Source organism: Triturus cristatus, chromosome 6, assembly GCF_964204655.1.
Source record: "Triturus cristatus chromosome 6, aTriCri1.1, whole genome shotgun sequence".
Taxonomy (NCBI): Eukaryota; Metazoa; Chordata; class Amphibia; order Caudata; family Salamandridae; genus Triturus; species Triturus cristatus.
Window position 1 is genome coordinate 825409286 of NC_140589.1, and position 19728 is coordinate 825429013.

General features: G+C 47.9%; 1 protein-coding gene across 1 annotated transcript in view; it reads right to left on the reverse strand.

Annotated features, from left to right (window-relative positions):
- LOC146817937 (uncharacterized) overlaps positions 1–19728 on the reverse strand; it is a 1667073-nt gene that overhangs the window by 443872 nt on the left and 1203473 nt on the right. The window contains exon 7 of the mRNA XM_085609716.1: positions 670–797. Coding sequence (XP_085465842.1) covers positions 670–797 — 128 coding nt within the window. The remainder of the gene's footprint in view (positions 1–669; positions 798–19728) is intronic.

Sequence of the window (19728 nt, forward strand, 5' to 3'; positions counted from 1 at the left end):
TTTGTCTGCATCTAGCATCGTGATATTTTGCATCAGTAGTGGAACCCTACAAAGTGAAATGAAATGAAACTCCCAGTCATCGCTGTGTCCAGGATGGGGCTTATGAGTGTTTTTAATTGTTCCTGAGGACTGCAATTATTTGCTTGAGTGCCCAGTTGGACTCACTGGCACTTTTTATAGAGTTTGCACTTACACTGATTGCACACATTTACCACCTTCTTTTTGATTGGAGAAGCTTTTTTGGAGAAGTTTTCTATGAAGCCATTCACCATGATCCTTGAGGGTCAAGTTTTTTACTGCATGCAAAGTCAGTAAAAACTTCCCACATGCTTGTAATCCGGTTGCATGATTTTACCATGGATAATCCCCATAGTATGAGCAACAGGTTAACCACACAATTAAGAATGAGGGCCTTAGTCAGCATCCTTGAAAAAGCAATATTTTTTTATTTCATTTTATTGTATGTTGCTTACTCCTATAATGAACTTTTTGTTCTACCTGCACCACTGCACTGTATTCTGATGATGCTTGTATGGCCTTGGTTTCATTCATCCGCACACACACATAAACATTGATTCGCTCTAAGTATATTTGTTGTGCCACACATGCCCAAAGCCTGACATTTTCTATAGTCGTAAGTGAAAAAGCAATAGTACTCGGTATACTTACCTTTGCTTTATACATACGTGTGCATCCATAGGATCCAAATGCCAAAGCTGTTATTCTTGATAGTATTGAGACATATAAAGCCGTCAAAATCAACATGCTCATGGATGTTAACCATAGTTCGTCGATTCCTGATAGAAATAATATCACTAATATAAAATTCAACCTCAGAGATATGTAAAACAATACATGTCATATAGTTTAATCAGAAAAAACATGATGGAGTTCAGAAGGTGAACGAGCAATAAAACTGCCTTTTTCACCTTGTAAAATTTTCTGCTGTCAAGACTACAAAGTGCGAGGATTGGGTAAAGTGAACTATTGGACAATCTCATTTGGGTACAGGCAGGGACACTGGAATTATGTGGCAGGGGAGGACCAATTAATGGACAAGGTTGACTAAATTATGCAGCAAGAAAACACAAATTATGTGGCTTAATGTGGCACATGTTGTGATAGCATTACTTAATTATTTTGACACATTAGCGCTGTCTGGGCAAAGGTTTCACCTCATTACTACCACTTCCACTTCCAAATACAGCTATAGGTAACTGAAAGGTGACCAGTCAACCTTTGTGAAAGACCTCCCACTGCATGGCAGGACAAGCTGCCATGCTTTTAGTAACTTTTCATCCGCTTGAGCTAGAAACAATTATTTTTGTTAAAATCTGAAGATTGTGTAGGAGATAGATTATGCTGCCAATGCGGAAGATCCATAATTACGAGGAAAACACCACTGCCACATATTTCCATAATACCAGTAGCCCTATGTACAGAGTTTGAAAAGAAAGACTGTAGGATGTTAATTTGTTACAATACACAAAAAATGTAAATACCTGTAAATGAACTATACAAAAAATTCAACATGTATTAGAAGTTATGAGAGTACACACTAAGGGGGTGTGGCCATGGCTGCAGTTAGATGGTCGCTGTCTTGTGAGGGTCCGGCGGTAGTGGCCCTTAAATCTGCAGAATCATCGCCATCATTGCTTGGAATACTGGCTCTCTACTGCCTCTGAGTGGCGGGAATATTATGGGGGCCAAATTTGGGCAAGTTCCGTGCTCACTGACAGCTGCTTCCGCTTTTCATGGCCCAGCACTGCCTCAGAGGCCCCATGGTGACAGGGGCCGCTTGTGAACCTGACAGCGAGACCACTGGATATCACTGGTGCTGCGCTGTGCTTCTGGTCCTCTGTGGGGTGAGAGTGAGTGCTTGGCTGGCCTGGGCCTTTTTTGTGAGTGCTGGGCCTCGGGCTGCTCTTGGTCTGGCGACACGGCAGCTGGTGGTGACCGTACCCGCTTGGAGTGACTCCTGCCCTTATAGCCCTGGACGGCCGAGACCGCTTTGGCCGCTGGGTCCCCTGCGGTGACACTCGGCCGACTCTGGGACATCCTCCGTTGTTGCTGGTTGCTGGGGCGGTGCCTTAAACTTCACCATTTGCTGCCACTGCAGTTGGTGACGTGGAATGGTGGCACATATATAAATGTCTGCTGGCCCGCTGCCCCCTGCTGCGGAAGACACACTGTAAACCGCGAATGCAGTAGGGTGCTCCTGTGAGACTCTGCCCCCTACTGCCTCGTCTCTACTTACTTGTAGGTGGAGACTGTTTCTTCACATTGGCATAGTCACCACCCTGCTGTGCCCACCCCGTTCAGACACTTATCCTTTGTGAACAACTTGCTGCGCAGCCGCTGTCACCATAGCGCAATACTGCCTCCCCGGCATTCACTATTGCAACACACCCACTTACCACAATGTGCCACACGGATCCCCAACAGCGAAGGCTAACCTTTGACCAGGCCTTATCTACTTGGGGTCATGGCTCCCACTCCGATGAAGATGAAGCACCAGAGTGTGACCCAGACACGGCTGTCACAAACGACCTCTCCGCCATTTTGGTGGAGCTCAAGGCTGGTTTCTGTGCAATGGACGAGTGTTTTGATACCCTTGTGAGATGAATAGATAGAATGGGAAAGCGGTTGGATCGACAGGGGACAAGAATAGTCAGCGCGGAAGAGAGGATATCGGGATTGGAGGGCGGCGCAGCCACTATGCAGAAGAGACTGGACAAGATGGAACGCAACCTGAAACAAGTTGCAATCATGAAAGAAGACCTTGAATCTATTTCGGGAAGGAATAACATTAGAATTTCTGGAATTGTGGAAACCACAAACATGGGAGGACTTGTATGTATTCATGGAACAGCTTCTTGTCGATCTCTTCTACAGCTCCAGTTTTTCTTCCACCTTTCCTGTAGAGCGTGCTCATTGCTCCCTTGCCCCCCCCGGTCCCCTGAGTGTGCTCTGCCCCAGCTATCTCACAGCACATCTTCTCAACTACAAAGACAGGGATAGTGCCCTACGCATGGCCCAGGAAAGGGGCCCACTTCAGTATCAGGGAGCTAATATCTCGATCTACCCTGACTTCACCCCTAAGGTACAAGAAGCCCACCGAAAGTTCAATGATGTCAAGAACACTCCACGCAAACTAGGCCTTTGGTGCGCAGTGCTCTACCAGGCCCATCTTCATTTAGAATACGGTGGGAAAATCCATATCTTTGATATACCGGCAGATGTAACTACCTTTTGTAAAAAAATGTCCTCTAAATCTTCCTCTTCCGAACATACCAGTCCAAAAGCCTCTAATGGGTTGGCTCCATCCGATCATAATGTCTGACCTGACTGTCATACTCCTAGTTGTAAGCAGAGTTCTTCGCGACACCTCTACCATTTCTTATTCTTAGGCACCATTTATTGTATTATTATATTATCTGTATATGCTACCATTGTATAATTGCGGTTGATTACTATCTCCATTACATGACCCTTTTTTTCATATGGGGACTGCTGTTAGCTAAGTTGTCACCACACCCCGTGGTGAACACTAATCTTTACCATGTGGAATTATTGTTTCTTCTGTATTCATTTTCCGGGATTCACGGTATGTCTTATCTGCTGGTGGGGGGGGGGGGAATGGGGTACTTTTTTTTGTTGATGTTAAATTGTCCTCGTATGTATGCATGCTGAGTGACATCACACAACTCATTAATCATCACCTATAAAATGCCCTTTCCAAACCCATCTATTCATCTGAAACCCTACCCTCTGATATGAATTGAATGCTCAATATCTCCCTTATCTCATGGAAAAAACATTAAATTAATAACCCACTTAAGAGGAAACAGGTATTGTCCTAGCTGAATAGGCATGGCGTCATTATTGCCTTCCTCCAGGAGACACATCTCTTTTCGGGCACCAACCACACATATGCCAAGACCTGAGGGAGTCATCATTATTTCACCTGCTATAGCTCGTATTCCCAGGACATCTGCACTTTCTTACACACAAAAGTGTTCCCTTTATCTCCCATACTTGTCACTTGGACCCAAATGGCCGTTATGTTCTCCTTTAGCGTACCCTTGCAGACAAACGCATTGTATTGCTGAATATCTATGCCCCAAATATAGATGACTCCGACTTCTTTCAATCAATCAATCAAGGAAATTTGTAGAGCGCACTACTCACAGTGAGGGTCTCAAGGCGCTAGGGGGAGGGGGGGCTGCTACTGCTCAAATAGTCAGGTCTTGAGTAGCCTCCTGAGGGTTAGTAGGTCTTGGGTCCCCCGTAACAGGATGGGGAGGGTGTTCCAGGTCTTGGCGGCGAGGTAGGAGAACGATCTGCCGCCGGAGGTCGCTCTTTGGAGGCGGGGGACGGTAGCGAGGGCGCGGTCGTTGGAGCGGAGCTGGCGGTTCAGGGTGTAGAAGGTGAGTCGTCTGTTCAGGTATGCTGGTCTGGTGTCGTGGAGTGCTTTGTGTGCGTGAATGAGGAGCTTGAAGGTGATCCTCTTGTTGACGGGCAGCCAGTGCAGGTCTCTCAGGTGGGGTGTGATGTGGCTGTGACGAGGGATGTCGAGGATCAGGCGGGCAGAGGCGTTCTGTATACGTTGTAGTCGTTTCAGCAGTTTGGCCGGGGCTCCCTCGTAGAGGGCGTTTCCGTAGTCCAGCCTGCTGGTAATGAGGGCTTGGGTGACCGATCTTCTGGTGTCGGTGGGGATCCACTTGTAGATCTTGCAGAGCATCTGGAGGGTGTTGAAGCAGGAGGATGAGACGGCGTTGACTTGCTTGGTCATGGAGAGCGTTGAGTCGAGGATGAACCCTAGGTTGCGTGCGTGGTCGGTGGGTGTCGGTGCTGTTCCCAGGGTGGTCGGCCACCAGGAGTCGTCCCAGGCTGAGGGGGTGGAGCAGAGGATGAGGACCTCCGTCTTGTCCGAGTTCAGCTTCAGGTGGCTGTTCTTCATCCATTCGGCGACAGCTTTTACTCCTTCGTGGAGGTTGGTTTTGGCGGTGAGGGGATCCTTGGTGAGGGAGAGGATCAGCTGGGTGTCCTCAGCGTAGGAGATGATGTTGAGGTCGTGCAGCATGCAGCGTGGGCGAGCGGGGCCATGTAGATGTTGAACAATGTTGGGCTGAGGGATAATCCTTGGGGTATGCTGCAGATGATCTTGGAGGCTTCGGAACGGAAAGGGGGGAGACGGACGCTCTGGGTTCTGCCGGAGAGGAAGGAGGTGGTCCATTACAGAGCCTTGTCTCGGATCCCTGCGTTGTGGAGGCGTGTGCGTAGGGTGCGGTGGCAGACCGTGTCGAAGGCGGCTGATAGGTCCAGGAGGATGAGGGCCGCAGTTTCGCCGTTGTCCAGCAAGGCCCTGATGTCATTGATGGCGGCGATGAGGGCAGTTTCGGTGCTGTGGTTGCTGCAGAACCCAGACTGGGATGGGTCCAGGATGTTGTTCTCCTCGAGGCAGCGGGTCAGCTGTTTGTTGATGGTTTTCTCGATGACCTTCGCCGAGAACGGGAGCAGTGAGATGGGCCGGAAGTTCTTGAGGTCTCTCGGATCTGCCTTGGGTTTTTTGAGCAAGGCGTTGATCTCGGCGTGCTTTTAGCTCTCAGGAAAGGTTGCGCTCTCGAAGGAGATGTTGATGGCCTTGCAGAGATGGGGTGCGATGGTGGGGCTGGCTTTGTTGAAGATGTGGTGTGGGCACGGGTCTGACGGGGAGCCGGAGTGGATGGTGTTCATGATTTTGATGGGGTCGTCGTCGTTGATGTTAGTCCAGGTGAGCAGGGGTCGCTGTGGGTGGTGGCCGTGGGGTCTGAGGTTGTTGGCTGTCGGGGTGGTCAGGTTGTCGAAGCTGTCATGGATGTCTGCAATCTTGCGATGGAAGAAGGTGGCAAGGGAGTTGCACAGATCTTGCGATGGTGAGATGTTGTTGGTGTTGGAGCTGGGGTTGCAGAGTTCCTTCACGATGTTGAAGAGCTCTTTGCTGTTGTGTGCGTTGTTGTCGAGGCGGTCCTTGAAGGAGGTCCTTTTGGCGGATCTTATGAGGTGATGATGTTGGCGCATGGCGTTCAAGACCTTTAGGCTGAAATGGGAAGGGTGGACACTGATCATGTGATAACAGGTGGCGGTCTCAATATGCTGTGATAACAGGTGGCGGTCTCAATATGCTGCAATGTCTACCATCTCACGCCCCACTGATAAACCCAGTGCCCGGGATGTATTTCAGGCAAATTATCGAAACCCATTCGCTGAGGGATTTGTGGCGCACCCGATACCCGTCCACTTCAGGGTTCACATTTTACTCTGCCCCCCCCCCCACTCAGTTTGGACAGGACTGGATTATTGGTTCCTCTATGCTAATGCTCACTTAAAGGTCTCGGAGGTCACTGCTCTTCCACGTCCATCTGCAGCTGCGGATCCCGTATGGTCCTGGCCTAGAACGCACCCGGCAGTTCCATAGTGGATCACTCCACAAACCGGTGTTCCGTAGTGAAATCCATGCATCAGTAATTGAATATTTAACAATGAATGCAGAAACGGTATCAACAGTGACCAACCCCTGGGAGGCCTTTAAAGCCTTTATTCATGGAGTATGCATCGCCAAGCTTAGGGGCTTTCTCCGTGACATCCATGCCAAACTGTAAAGTGTTGAGGCGAAACTGTGTGACATAGACTGTAATGCTCTGGCTGGTGGGAAGCCTCAACTACATCACTGCTCCGTTTTCTTGGCTGAGTTCCGCGACCTTGCAGATAGGAAAATTGCATATCTTGGGAAGTATGCTACAGTACAGCCCATTGCTATGGAGAGGGGGAACGCCCAGGTTGTACCCTAGCACGATTGCTGTGTCCGAACAGACTACACAATTATGTCACTGAGTTGCAGACGGCTTCTGGAGAGCGAGTTGTGGGCATTGAGGGAGTTCTGGTTTAGTTTCAACAATACTATCAGTGCTTCTACGCCTATCGAGTGCCAGACATCCCTTCTGAACTTTCCTCTTTCCTTGAAGAGGTAGCGATGGTTTGGATTTCAGATGGTCAACAAAACTTTCTTAGTGAACCAATCAGTGTAGAGTAGTTGACCTAAGCCATTGACGTCTTTGATGGCTTTAAGGCACCAGGACTGGATGGTCTGAAAGGAGCCTTTTACAGGGCTTTCAAGCAACTGCTGGCACCCTATCTCCTGGCACTGGATAAAGAGTCCTTAACTATTAGCGTATTACCTCCCTCACTTCGCGAGGCTGTTTTCACACTATTTTTAAAACCAGATCAAGACACATACTCATGTGTATCCTATCGACCCCTATCTCTTTTGAACCTTGATAATGAACTACTAAAGACGTCACCACTTGATTGTGATTGCTGATGGAGCAGATTAACTCTCTCGAATGGCCCTTCTTAAAAGCAGTTCTTGGCAAGCTTGATATCCCCTCTTCTTTCATATCTATAATTATGCTGCAAAGTTCTAAACTGGTGGTCTATATTTGGGTCAATGGTTTGCTTACTTACACATTCCCTATTACATGAGGGAACAGACAGGGCTGCCCCTGTCTCCCCTCCTCTTCATCATTACAATCGACCCTTTAGTCCACTACTTTCAGGAAACCCATGCACATTATGGGCTGCAGCTTACTCATGGCCACTTATTACTCTCTTTTATGCAGATGATATTTTTCTATTTATTCGTCATCCATCAGATAACATCCCCCCGCTCATGCAGGAGATGGTTTGATATGGCAATCTTTCTGGGCTCCAGATTAATTGGGCCAAATCAGAACTTTTCCCGTTAACAGATACTGCCCAGCCTATGCCTGCAGAATACCTTTTCAAATGGGCAGCTGATGGCACTAAAAACCTTGGCATCCTGCTCCACAGAGAAAAGGACCAAATTATACTGCTTAATTATAGCCCAGCGATAGCGGACCTAACTACTCAAGTGGATCACTGGGTTAAACTGCCTCTTTCTATGGCCGAACGAGTGGGTATTAATGAAATGGTCGTCCATCCCCATTTCCTATATCTTTTTAAAAAATATTCCCATTCCCCTTTCGCAGGAATTCTTTCATTGGCTGCACAGTATCCTCTTATGCCTGATCTGGGCAGGGGGTCATCCACCTGTGCGTTGGGATACTCTCATCCTCCCTTATGACTGTGGAGGTTTCGGGGTTCCTGATTTTTACCTATACTACCTTGCAGCCCAGTATCTATATACATATCTGTGGTACCATTGGGAGGCCCGCATTCCATATCTGAGGCCCAAACGGGATCAATTGGATGGTCTTCTACACTCAAATTTATTGCCAAAGGGCATCCCATTGGATGTCACCGGTGTTCAAACTGTTTTCACAACCTGCTGGCCATGGGATAGGCTGAGGCAGATGCTTGGAGTGGCCCTTTATATTCCACTGCCCTTCCACTCCATGATAATCAATTGCTAAGGCTTACACAGGAAAAACTGGCTCAACGTACTCTCCATCATCATAACTTATTTACAGTGAGGGACTTTTTCCTCATATGGCCATGTTGTACAGCCCAATATTAATCCCCACTCACAAAACTCTTCATACATGAATCATTTCATTTTCTGGACACTAAATAATACTCTACGATCTCTCTTACCCTCCGACTCATTATCCCCTGAGGACTTTCCACCCCTAACACTCGTGGTAACTGACACGGATTGTGTACGTATGACCTCTAGATTATACAGTTCAAGTATTAATATGAAACCTGACATTACTGCATGGGTGCAGGACATTTGGGTGGAGGAGCTGGGAACTCCTCTTACGTACTAGAAAGGGACATACTGCTGCTCACACATGAAATGCATCCTGTTTAACCATAGCCACAAACTTTTGCATTTTAATTTCCTGCATTGTATCTGCCTCTCCCCTTCAGGCATAGTTGAATTCAATCCCATCAGATCTGACAGCTGCCTTAAGTGTGGCTCCCCTGTGGCTGATTTTACACACCAAACCTGGACATGCCCAGTATTCTCCTCATACTGGAACTCAGTCTTCTCTCATGTCTCTGCCATGACAAACATGGAGCTTCTACAGGACCCTCTGCTTGCCCTTTTGGGATGTACCAGGACATACCGCGTTTTATACACTGACTCACCTCTTTGGCCCTCTTACTTGCCAAACGGGAAATCACGCTCTATTGGGAAAGCCACAAACAACCCACTTCCTTGGAGTGACTTAAAAGCATGACATACTGTGACAGCATTAGTGAAGACTACGCTCTTCTTCAACCACTTCCATCTCGACTCAGGGATATTTGTCAGCCTTTCCGCCATTATTTATGCACCCTTGAACATAACTCTACCAATGAAACTCCCTTTTTTCCCTATACCTACTGACTTATCCAACTATATTGCACCCAAACATAAATCGATTCTATAGAAAACTGTTATACCTGTGCATTGTGATGACATGCAATATTGTTACTTGGTGCTTTTGACATGCTCGGTGATGTGATTGACAGCTTGCAGTTGTTGTCTGTTTGCTATAATTGAAACCCAATAAAGACAATAAAAAAAATGAAAGTACACATGCAGCACACTTTGTTTTCTAATTCTGAAGTGTAATGACAACAAAGATTTTATTAGGATCAAAACAAATCTTGGTGATGCACAAATGATAAATGTTGTATTGTGTTGTATTGTATTGCAGCATTTTTACAGTATTTACTACCCTCACGTGCGGCTCTGAAGCGCTTTCATACATTGGCAACAAGCTACGCCATATAGGGTGATTAGTGGTCGGAGGGTGTGGTCTTTGTTTTGTGGTCCTATAAGGGAAGTGTTTCCATGTTGTGTGTAGTGACCACATGCATCATCCTGTTATGGGACGCAGTGCATAACAGTGTGGTAAATGATGCGGTGTGAGAGATGAAATTACATAATTATCCTTAACTTACCTGCCTATCCCAAGTAGGTCTGGTTGGGTTATTCCTAATTAGTGGATTGCAAGCTGAGGATTAAGCCTGAGGTTGTGACTGCCTTTCAGGGTTCTTTTGCTGAAATGTATAGTGGTGTAGATGTCTTGAAAATAGCCATATTTTCAACTATCTTCTGAAGTATATATGTTTCTGGATGCTTGGAATGCTGGCTGGGAGTGAGTTCCAGAACTTGGCGGCTTGTGCTGAGAAAGTAGTGCTTCCTACAGATTTCTTATGGTATGGTGGAATGATGATAAATGGTGCAAGCCTGGAGAGTGGTAAGGTGGAATGATGATAAATGGTGCAAGCCTGGAGAGCATTGTCCTGTTCTGTTTGTACTATTATTCGAGTACAGTATATGCAGTGTCCCTTTTCCCTGTAGGCTTTGTGAACAATGCAAAGTGCCTTGAACATTATCCTTCCAACCATTGGTAGCCAGTGGAGTGATTGTAAGATTGGAGTAGTGTCCTCTCGGGTGAAGGCAGAGAAGAAGTCTTGCAGCAGCATTTTGGATGAATTGTATTTTGCTTTTGATGAATGTAGGTGTGCCAAGGTATAAACTGTTGGTATACCCAAGATTGGAGATTACATGTGTGAGCATACCTTGCAGATATTGTAACAGGGTGTTCATGCTCATTATACTTTATGGTGGTAGGATGGTATTTTTGTCATTGTCCACAGGTCATTATCTCTGTCTCTGCTGTATTTAGTCCAGATGGTTAGCAATGTGTTTAAGGCCCAAAGGTAGTCGTCAAGTTTTAAATTGCATAGGTCTTCCAGAATATCCATTTTTAAAATGATTTAGGTGTCATCTGCAGATGAGGTTGAATTATTTAATCAGGTTTGGTAAGGGGGTTAGATAGATGTTAAATAAAAGAGGGGATATGATGGACTCTTGAGGGATGCCAAAGTGTATTGCTTGTGAAGAGCAAATGTGAAAAATGGGACTAACACTACTTCAAAGTTATAGGTGAGAGGCCAGTAATTCAATGGGCATGGTATGGAAATTAAGAGTTTGCAGTGTGAAAAGATTGCTAACTGTATGGAACTGTGAGTCATGTTGTTAAGCTAGCAACTTTCATAACCTTTTCTATTTCTTATATATAAGGGATTGTCACTATGTAAGTCACTATGTAATTCTACCAGCCATTCAGAAGCAATGTCCAATCAGGAAACTCCAGATTTCAATATGGCATAGTGAATTGATTTGCCTATTTTGCTGGGGCAGTCATCACAAGTCAGGTACAACCTACATTTGACTGACATTGCTCCTGCCTAAACTGGCCTGTATCCTAGTTAGGTAATTATCTGTTCCAGAGACGGTTATTTTGTTTACAGGAGACAGGTAGTGTGTTACGTTAATGTGCCTAATGCAGTAGGCTGCAAATTCCTTAACTAGCAGGACTGTGAATATGAAATGACCGAACATAACCTGCCATGTCACAAAGGGCTGCTATAACAGAATATCTTTTTTAAATGGTTTAATTTCTAGGTAACCCTGCATGGGTCAACTGACAGGATTCATCTACTTCAACCAAATGTTGTGGAAACCATAATCAGGGCAAGTGAGGCTGAAAGCATTTGAATTATAATGGACCTCTCTCAATATTCTCTCAGAACATAGACTAAAATGTATCTGGGCGCTCTAAGTGCGTCTCAGTCGAAAAGCCAGGTCTTGAGTTGGTTTTTGAAGTCTGAAGATGCAGTTCAAAGATGGAGCGGAAGGTCATTCCAGGTCCTGGCATTTATGTAGGAGAAGGCAAGGCTCCGGCTGCAGCTGCAATGGGTGCGAGGTGTGTGCACATGGGCTAGTGACGAGGAATGCAGGTATCTTGCAGGTAGATGGAAGTTCAGTCGATGTAGGATGGTCCTTGGTTGTGTCAAGCTTTGCAGGCATGCGTGAAGATCTTGAATTGGCATCTCTGCTGTATGGGGAGCCAGTGGAGATTTCTGAGGTGGGTGGTGACGTGAGTCCGTATAGGGAGGTCCAGGATGATTCTGGCTGCGGTGTTTTGTATTGTATGGAGTCGTCAGAGGAGCAGTGTGGAAATGCCAGTGTAGAGAGCATTGTTGTAGTCGAGGCAGCTTGTGACAAGTGCCTAAGTGACGTATTTTCGGGTGCTGATTGGGATCCATCCAAACATTTTGTGGAGTGTGCAAAGGGTGTGAAAGCAGGAGGAGGTGACTGCGCTGACTTGTTGTTTCATGGTCAGTTCACTGTCGAGGAGGTTGCCTGCATGGTCTGTTGACGTGGGTGTTGGTCCAATTCTGCTGGCTACCAGCTGTGGTCACATACTGAAGCATTCTTCCTGAAGATTAGTACTCTTGTCTTGTCGGAGTTGGATTTAAGCAGTTGTCTCTCATTCAGTTGGCTACTTTGGTCATGACATCGCAGAAGCTGGTGATGGCAGTGGAGGGGTCATCGTGAGCGAGAGGATATGTAGTGTGAATCTGCTTTTTGATATGTATGAACTCCTTTGAAATTCTACTTTATCTTTATCTAATTTACGGTCATAGCAAAAAAAGGTCTGTTTGAGGTCCTATGAAATTAATGTCCTAAATACATAATACTTGGTGAGCATTTAGGATGGTATTTTTATTGAGAGAAGTTTGGTCGAAATTGTATGGATCCTCACAGATTGCAGAATTTTCTTCCACAATAATGAGGGGGAAATTTGTGATATAACCAACATTTGCTGTTAGCAAGGCATTCTGGATAAGAAAAACAAGTTACTTACCTTCAGTAAAGATGTATCTGTAGGAGACATCAGTAGTTATGGATTCCTCACCTTAGAATTACCCCCAGGCGTCAGACTGCATCTGGAGAAATTTTTCATAGCTGTACCCCTGGCCGTCAGTAGGTGGTGTCGATCGACTCCGCGTTCGTCGTCGGCGACATGGTCGCTGGGATGATGTTGCGGTGTCTACTTAGATGCCGCCCCTGCGCGCTGATGTCAGTTCTGACACAACTTTCTACACCAAAAGCACAGAGCCCTGCAAGACACGGACCACTGGTGCACATAACTAGGGCCCTGTAAGGGAGTCCCTATCTCTAGAAGTCAGTTTGCAGAATGGGGAGGATGGGTGGGGCGGTAAGGAATCTATTACTACTAATGTCTCTTACAGATATATCGTTACCGAAGGTAAGTAACTTGTTCATCTGGAAGAGACGTAGCTATAGATTCCTTACCTTAGAATAGATACACCAGCAATGCCAACCCCGCAGATGGGGCTGCAGACTAAGTTCACACCAGGAAGTCCTGGAGAGCAGAATGGCTGAAAAATCAGTCTCTCTGGACTTCGCTGTCAAGCCAATAATGTTTTGTTAACGTGTGCAGGGAGGCCCACGTGGCTGCCTGGCAGATGTCAACCAACTGAACTCCACGTCCCAAAGCAGTAGTGACTGCCGTCGCCCTGGTAGAGTGGGCGCACAGTCCTACAGGAGGTTCCTTTTTCGTCAAAGCATACCAGATCTTAATGCATAAGACAACCCATCGAGAGATGGTACGTTTGAACACTGCTCGACCTTTCTTGGCGCCAACGTAATCCACGAAGAGTTGATCGTCCACCCGGAAGTCTTTAGTGTGGTCAAGGTAGAAGGACAGCGCACGTTTTTGGTAGAGACGGTGGAGTCTCTCCTACACTTTGGAAGGGTGCGGAGGCGGGAAGTAGGTGGGCAATGTGATGGTCTGGCCTATGTGGAAAGAAGTAACCACTTTGGGCAGAAAAGAAGGCCTAGTACAAAGGACCACTTTGTCCGGATGGACAGCAAGAAAGGGACGTTTGGAGTAAACAACCTGAAGCTCACTCACCCTGCAAACACAGGTGGTGGCGAACAGGAAAGCAGATTTCAAAGTAAGACGACATAGAGAAAAATTATGTGATGGCTCAAAATGAGCACACATAAGTAAGAACAAGGTTTAAGTCCCATTGGGGAATTACGAAAGGAGAAGGAGGAAAGATATGAGTAATGCCCTTCAGAAATCTGTTAACAATAAGGGACTTGAAAAGAGAAGGCTACTCAGGAAGGTGAAGAAAGGCCGAAATGGCTGAAAGATAGCCTTCAAGGGTGCCCAGAGCAGAGCCCTGCTGGGCCAAAGAAAGAATGAAGGGGAGAACCTCAGAAAGAGGGGCAAAAAGGGGATCCACAGCCTTTGCTGTGCACCATGCCACAGATTTGTTCAATCTACAGGGGTATAACGTTTTAGTGGAGGGACGCCTGGCTGCCAAGATGACGTTACAGACTTCGGGAGGAAAGTCAAAAGCTGTCAACTATCACCGCTCAATCTCCACGCAAGGAGGTGGATGCTGGACAGGTTCGGGTGGAGAACTGTCCCCTGCTGCTGCGACAGAAGATCCCTCAGAGAGGCAGTCTGATCAGAGAATCAGTGGCCATGCTCCAGAGCTCGGGGTACTAGACCCTTCATGCCCAGTCCAGAGCCACAAGAATGACTTGGGCCTGATCACGCTTGATCTTCTTCAGCACTCTGGGTAGAAGTGGTACAGGTGGAAAGGCGTACAGGAGGCCGCAATTCCAATCGCGACGAAAGGCGTCGCCGAGTAAGTGCCGCCATGGAAACTCCAACGCGCAGAACTGTGGGCCTTGCGCGTTCTCTTTGGTGGCATAAAGATCTGACCAAGGCTCTCCCCACTGCTGAAAGAGACCTTGCACCACCTCCGAGTGAACACTCCATTCGTGATCCATCATGCACCAGTGGATTAGTTTGTTTGCCCTGGCGTTCAGGGAACCTGACAGGTGTTGAACTACCAGGGATATGCACTGATGTTCCAGCCATGTCCAATGGCGGAAAGCCTCTTGACACAGGGTCCACAACCCCACCCCGCCCTGTTTGTTGCAGTACTACATGGCGGTGGTATTGCCTGTGAACACCTGCACTACTCTTGCTCTGACAGAAGGAAGGAATGCCTTCAGTGCAAGACAGATCGCCCAAAGCTACAGAAGGTTGATGTGGAGTCCAGACTCTACCGGAGACCAGAGACCCCTTATCTCCGCCTCTCCCATGTGGCTGCCCCATCCCAGGAGTGACGCATCTGTCACCACTGTCAACTCTGGTTGGGGAAGGGAGAGGGATCTGCCGTTGTCCCAATTGTGGTTCGTTAGCCACCACTGCAACTGACTCGCATTCCCCTCCGAGATCTGGACGACATCACAAAGATTCCCCTGATGCTGAGCCCATTGGAACTTCAGGTCCCACTGCAGATCCTGCATATGCCATCTGGCATAATCTACCAGCAGGATACAGGAGGCCATGAGACCCAGCAGCCTCAGAGTCATTCTCACTGAAATCCGGGATAGAGGCCGAAACATCCGTATCATGGCCCGAATATCCCGGACTCGCTGCTCTGGAGGATAAGCCCGAAACTGCGCTGTATCCAGAACTGCTCCGATGAAAAGGAGCTTCTGAGAGGGAATCAGGTGCGATTTCGGGCTGTTGATGGTGAACCCCAGCGAATGCAGGAGGTCTGCCGTACTCTGGAGGTGGGAGACGACAGCCTGGAGCGAGTCTGCCTTTAACAGCCAGTCGTTGAGATAGTGGGAGACTGGAACCCCTGATCTGCGCAGACGAGCTGCGACCACCGCCATCACTTTCTTGAACACCCGAGGGGCACTGAAAAGGCCAAAGGGGAGCATAGTAAACTGAAAATGCTAGTGGCCTACCGTGAACTGTAGGTAACCCCGCTGGGCAGGCAAGTAGGGGTTGTGAAAATAAGCGTTCTGCAAGTCCAACGCTACCATCTTGTCTCCAGGGTCGAGGACAGAAAGGACCTGAGCCAAGGTTCGCATTTTGAACTTCTCCTTCCGGAGGAAGCAGTTGACGTCCCTGAGGTCTAAGAAAGGATGCAGGCTTTTATCCTTCTTGGTTACCAGGAGGTAGTGGGAGTATCAACCATGACCTACTTCTGGCACAGAGAGCCATAACTTCCTGGTGGAGAATCGCCAGGTAATCCTCCGACATGCGATGGAGCGTTGGGGGCATGGAGGGAGGGGTAGTCTCAAAGGGGAGAGTGTAGCCCCTTCGGACTATCTGCAAAACACCCCTTGCCTGGGAGGTGATGGTGGAAGGCTGGGTAGCTTGCGCGGCCTTATGGCTCTGGGCGGTAAGTGGTGGGCCTACCCTCCCGTAGTCACGAAAAGGGAGAAAGGCAGACTGCACAGGGCGAGAAGTTGCTGCAAGGCCCAAGGATCTGGTGGTGGCCCTAGAGTCCTTGAAGCCCTCGAGTGCGTAGTCCGCCTTGTCACCAGACAGGCGACGGCCATCAAAGGGCATGTCGAAAAGTGTGGATTGGACATCGCCAGAGAAGCCAGACGTTCTCAGCCAGGCTTAGTGCCTCAGGGCTACTGACATGGAAACCGTTCTACCCAGCGAATCAGCAGTATCCAGCCCACACCAGATGGTGAACTTAGCTGCATCTCAACCCTCAGCAACAGTGTGGGTGAGTACGGCTTGGGCCTCCTCCGGGCACTGTGGCAGCACTTGCGCAAGCCTATCCCACACACTGTGTATAACAGCCCAGTGACATGTGTGTTCACCGACTGCAGTCCTAAGCTGGCGGAAGAAAACATCTTCTTCCCGGCTTCTTGCATTCCCTATCTGGGGAGCAGTAGGGAATGTGCTTTCAGAGGATGAGGCTTGGACCACCAAGCTCTCAGGGGTAGTGTGTTGGTAGAGGAAAAGTGGGTCGCCCGGGGCCTGTTCTGGGCTTGGACCAAGTGCCCAGAAGGATGTCAGTGGGAGCCTCATTAAAAGGCAGCAGAGGCTCCGAAGAGGCTGCTGCCGGTTGAAGCTCCACAGTCAGGAGGTTAGTCCGACAGCCAACATAGGAAGCTCAAGCCCCAAGGCTTCAGCCGTCCTACGCAACACCACAGCGTAGGAAGCTCCCTTCTACGTAGCCACGGTAGGAGTAGCAAGCATACCAAAGCCTGGGGAGGTATCCAGACCACTGGCATCAACCAACTCCTTTTGTCAGTCTGGCTCTTCAAGTTGGTCTGCTAGAGGGTCAACAGACCCCTCCCAGTCCTCCTCACCCTCCTCTGGCTGCCACTCAGGGCGATAGGGAACACCAGGGATGAACAGTGGTGAAAAAGTACCCTTCAGGCGCCGGTACCGACGTCGGACGATGTCGGTCTAGCACCAGGTCCAAGTCGGGGGTGAGACTGGGGTCGACGCCAGTTGGGGGCACAACCGGCGTTGGGGGCACAACTGGCATTGGGGGCGTCGTCACTGGAATTGGCACTGTGGAAGATACCGTGAGGTCAACCGGCACTGATCCGGACCTAGGCATGGATCCATTGGGGCCCTCCGGCACCGAAGCAGCTGGCATCGAACGCCCAGGACCCCAAGCCGAGTCCGCGTGGCCCGAAGGGGTGTCGGCAGAGTCGGGCTGCCCAAAAATGCTATGAAGCTCTTCGTAAAATGTATGAAGTTAGGCAGGGGACGCTCCGGCTCTGGGAAAGGGAGGGAAGAGCAGAGCCGTCCCAGCGGGCTCCGAAGACAGAGCAGGAGAGCGACGACGCTCCAGGTCCCGCACTGAGTCAGCCTAAGGGCGGAGAGAAGGAGAAGAGCGACAATGCTTCTTCGCCTTCTTCTGTGCTTCGACTTACCTCAGGAGTGCGAATACTTCAAGGAAGAATTGTGATGACTCTGCGACCGCTCCGGCGACCGGGGCCTCAAATGGCGTGGAGCGGACTATCGGGCCTCCAAAAGCTTTTGAGACCGCTCCCGCAAAGATTTCGGGTTCATGGCCCGACAATCGGAGCACGACTTCAGAACGTGGTCGCGTTCCAGGCACCAAAGGCACACGAGGTGAAGATTAGTGACCCACATCAACTTGTGACAGGAGTCACAGGGCTTGAAGCGAGTCCAATGATGGGACATCCATTGTGTACCAGGAGTCGAAGACTCAAAAAAGGTGTCAGCAAAAGTAAAAAATGGGTTAGGCAAAAAATGACTAGGGGGCACGCTCTCTCCGGCTTTGCACTGGCTGGCTCGGAAAAATAAAGAACTGACATCTGTGCGCAGGGGCGGAATCCAAGTAGGCACCGCAATGTCATCCCGGTGACTACGATGCTGAACGCGGAGTCCACCGACGCTACCTACCGACACGCAGGGGTACTGTTACGAAAAAACATCTCTGGATCCAGTCTGACGCCTGGGTGTAATTCTAAGGTAAGTAATCTATAACTACCGTCTCTTTCAGATAAGATAAATCAAACTCAGGACTCACGGAAAGCATTTCCATCGCATCCCGAATTTGGTTTAGGAAAAGAAAAAGTTTCTGGTATTTTTACCAGAAAAACTTTGTTTTCAAGTAGTGTGGATGACTCGTTGACATCCACCACACTGATAAAGAAGTGTAGGTACGTCTACAGGTCGTCCCTCATCTACCCTGAAGCAGTTAGAACCCACCAAATTAATGCAGCATAATTGCCTGTCCAACAAGAATTAACTACAAGCTGCAGGGATATGATGGCCTCATTGCACTCACTTCTTTTTTCCATGGTCATAGGGAACTTCTCCAGTTACAGTTGGCCCCCAAGAGTGGAGAACAGCTAAAACCACAATGGACAAAGAAAGGTGGCAGGTGCTGCTAATGGCCACATACAGCCAAGTGAAAGTTTAATTTGCCTAACATGATCTATGGACAAGAGGGCTAGAGAGAAAATAAAAAATATTGAGAAGTACAGAGACGATAGAAGAGAAAATAGAGAGAAAAGGTGCTGCAATTGAAGTCCACCCATTCAGTACGCCCAAATTCTTTGCTTTTTGAAACATGTGGGTTGGAATATTTTCCTGTGGGTGAGTCTGACTACATGTCTCACCCACCTAATCACATTGCAAATGGACTGCCCAAGTTTACCACCAGTGTCTGCCTTTTAAGATAAGACTGCTGTAATGCAGCAAGGGTAAGTGGCACTTTGATGGTTACATGTGAACACATATGCAGAAGGATCTATGCAGGATTAGATCTTGACCTGGGGTAAGCCGTATAATGGTAGGGTGCAGTCATAGGGATTACTGTCTTGTCTGGAATGATACTTCATTTTACATATTGGAGAAGACTGCAGCTCCGCTTCCTTTCGGCCTACAGAGTCCAGTGACATACCAAAATGGATGATATGCAAGAAAATCAAATATACGAGTTCCAAGAACATATCCGAACAACTTATGGGGGGAAACAACCTTTACAACGTAGTCATTACATCGCACTACCTTTACAACGCAGTCATTACATCGCAACATCATTTACATCGCATGTCATTACAACGCAGCCATTACATCGTATGTCACTACAACGCATGTCATTACAACGCATGTCACTACAACGCAGGTATTACATCGCAAGTCATTACAACACATACCATTACAACGCATAGTACCCTTACACTATCCGACACTTACCCTACTGTTGCACTCACTGGAGTTAGAATAGTAATTTTCACCCCTACACTATCCAACACTTACCCTACTGTTGCACTCATTGGAGTTTTAATAGTAATTATTACCCCTACACTATCCAACACTTACCTTAAATGCGATGTAATGGTATGTGTTGTAATGGTATGCGTTGTAATGGTATAATGCGATGTAATGGAATGCGCCGTAAAGGTAGTTTCTAAAAATGCGATGTAATGGCATGTGATGTAAAAGAATGCGCTGTAAAGGATGTTGCAATGTAAAAACTGCGTTGTAAAGGCATGTGTTGTAAATGTATGTGTTGTAACGTCATACATTAACTTATGGGTTATCCAGAATTCCCACATTTCTC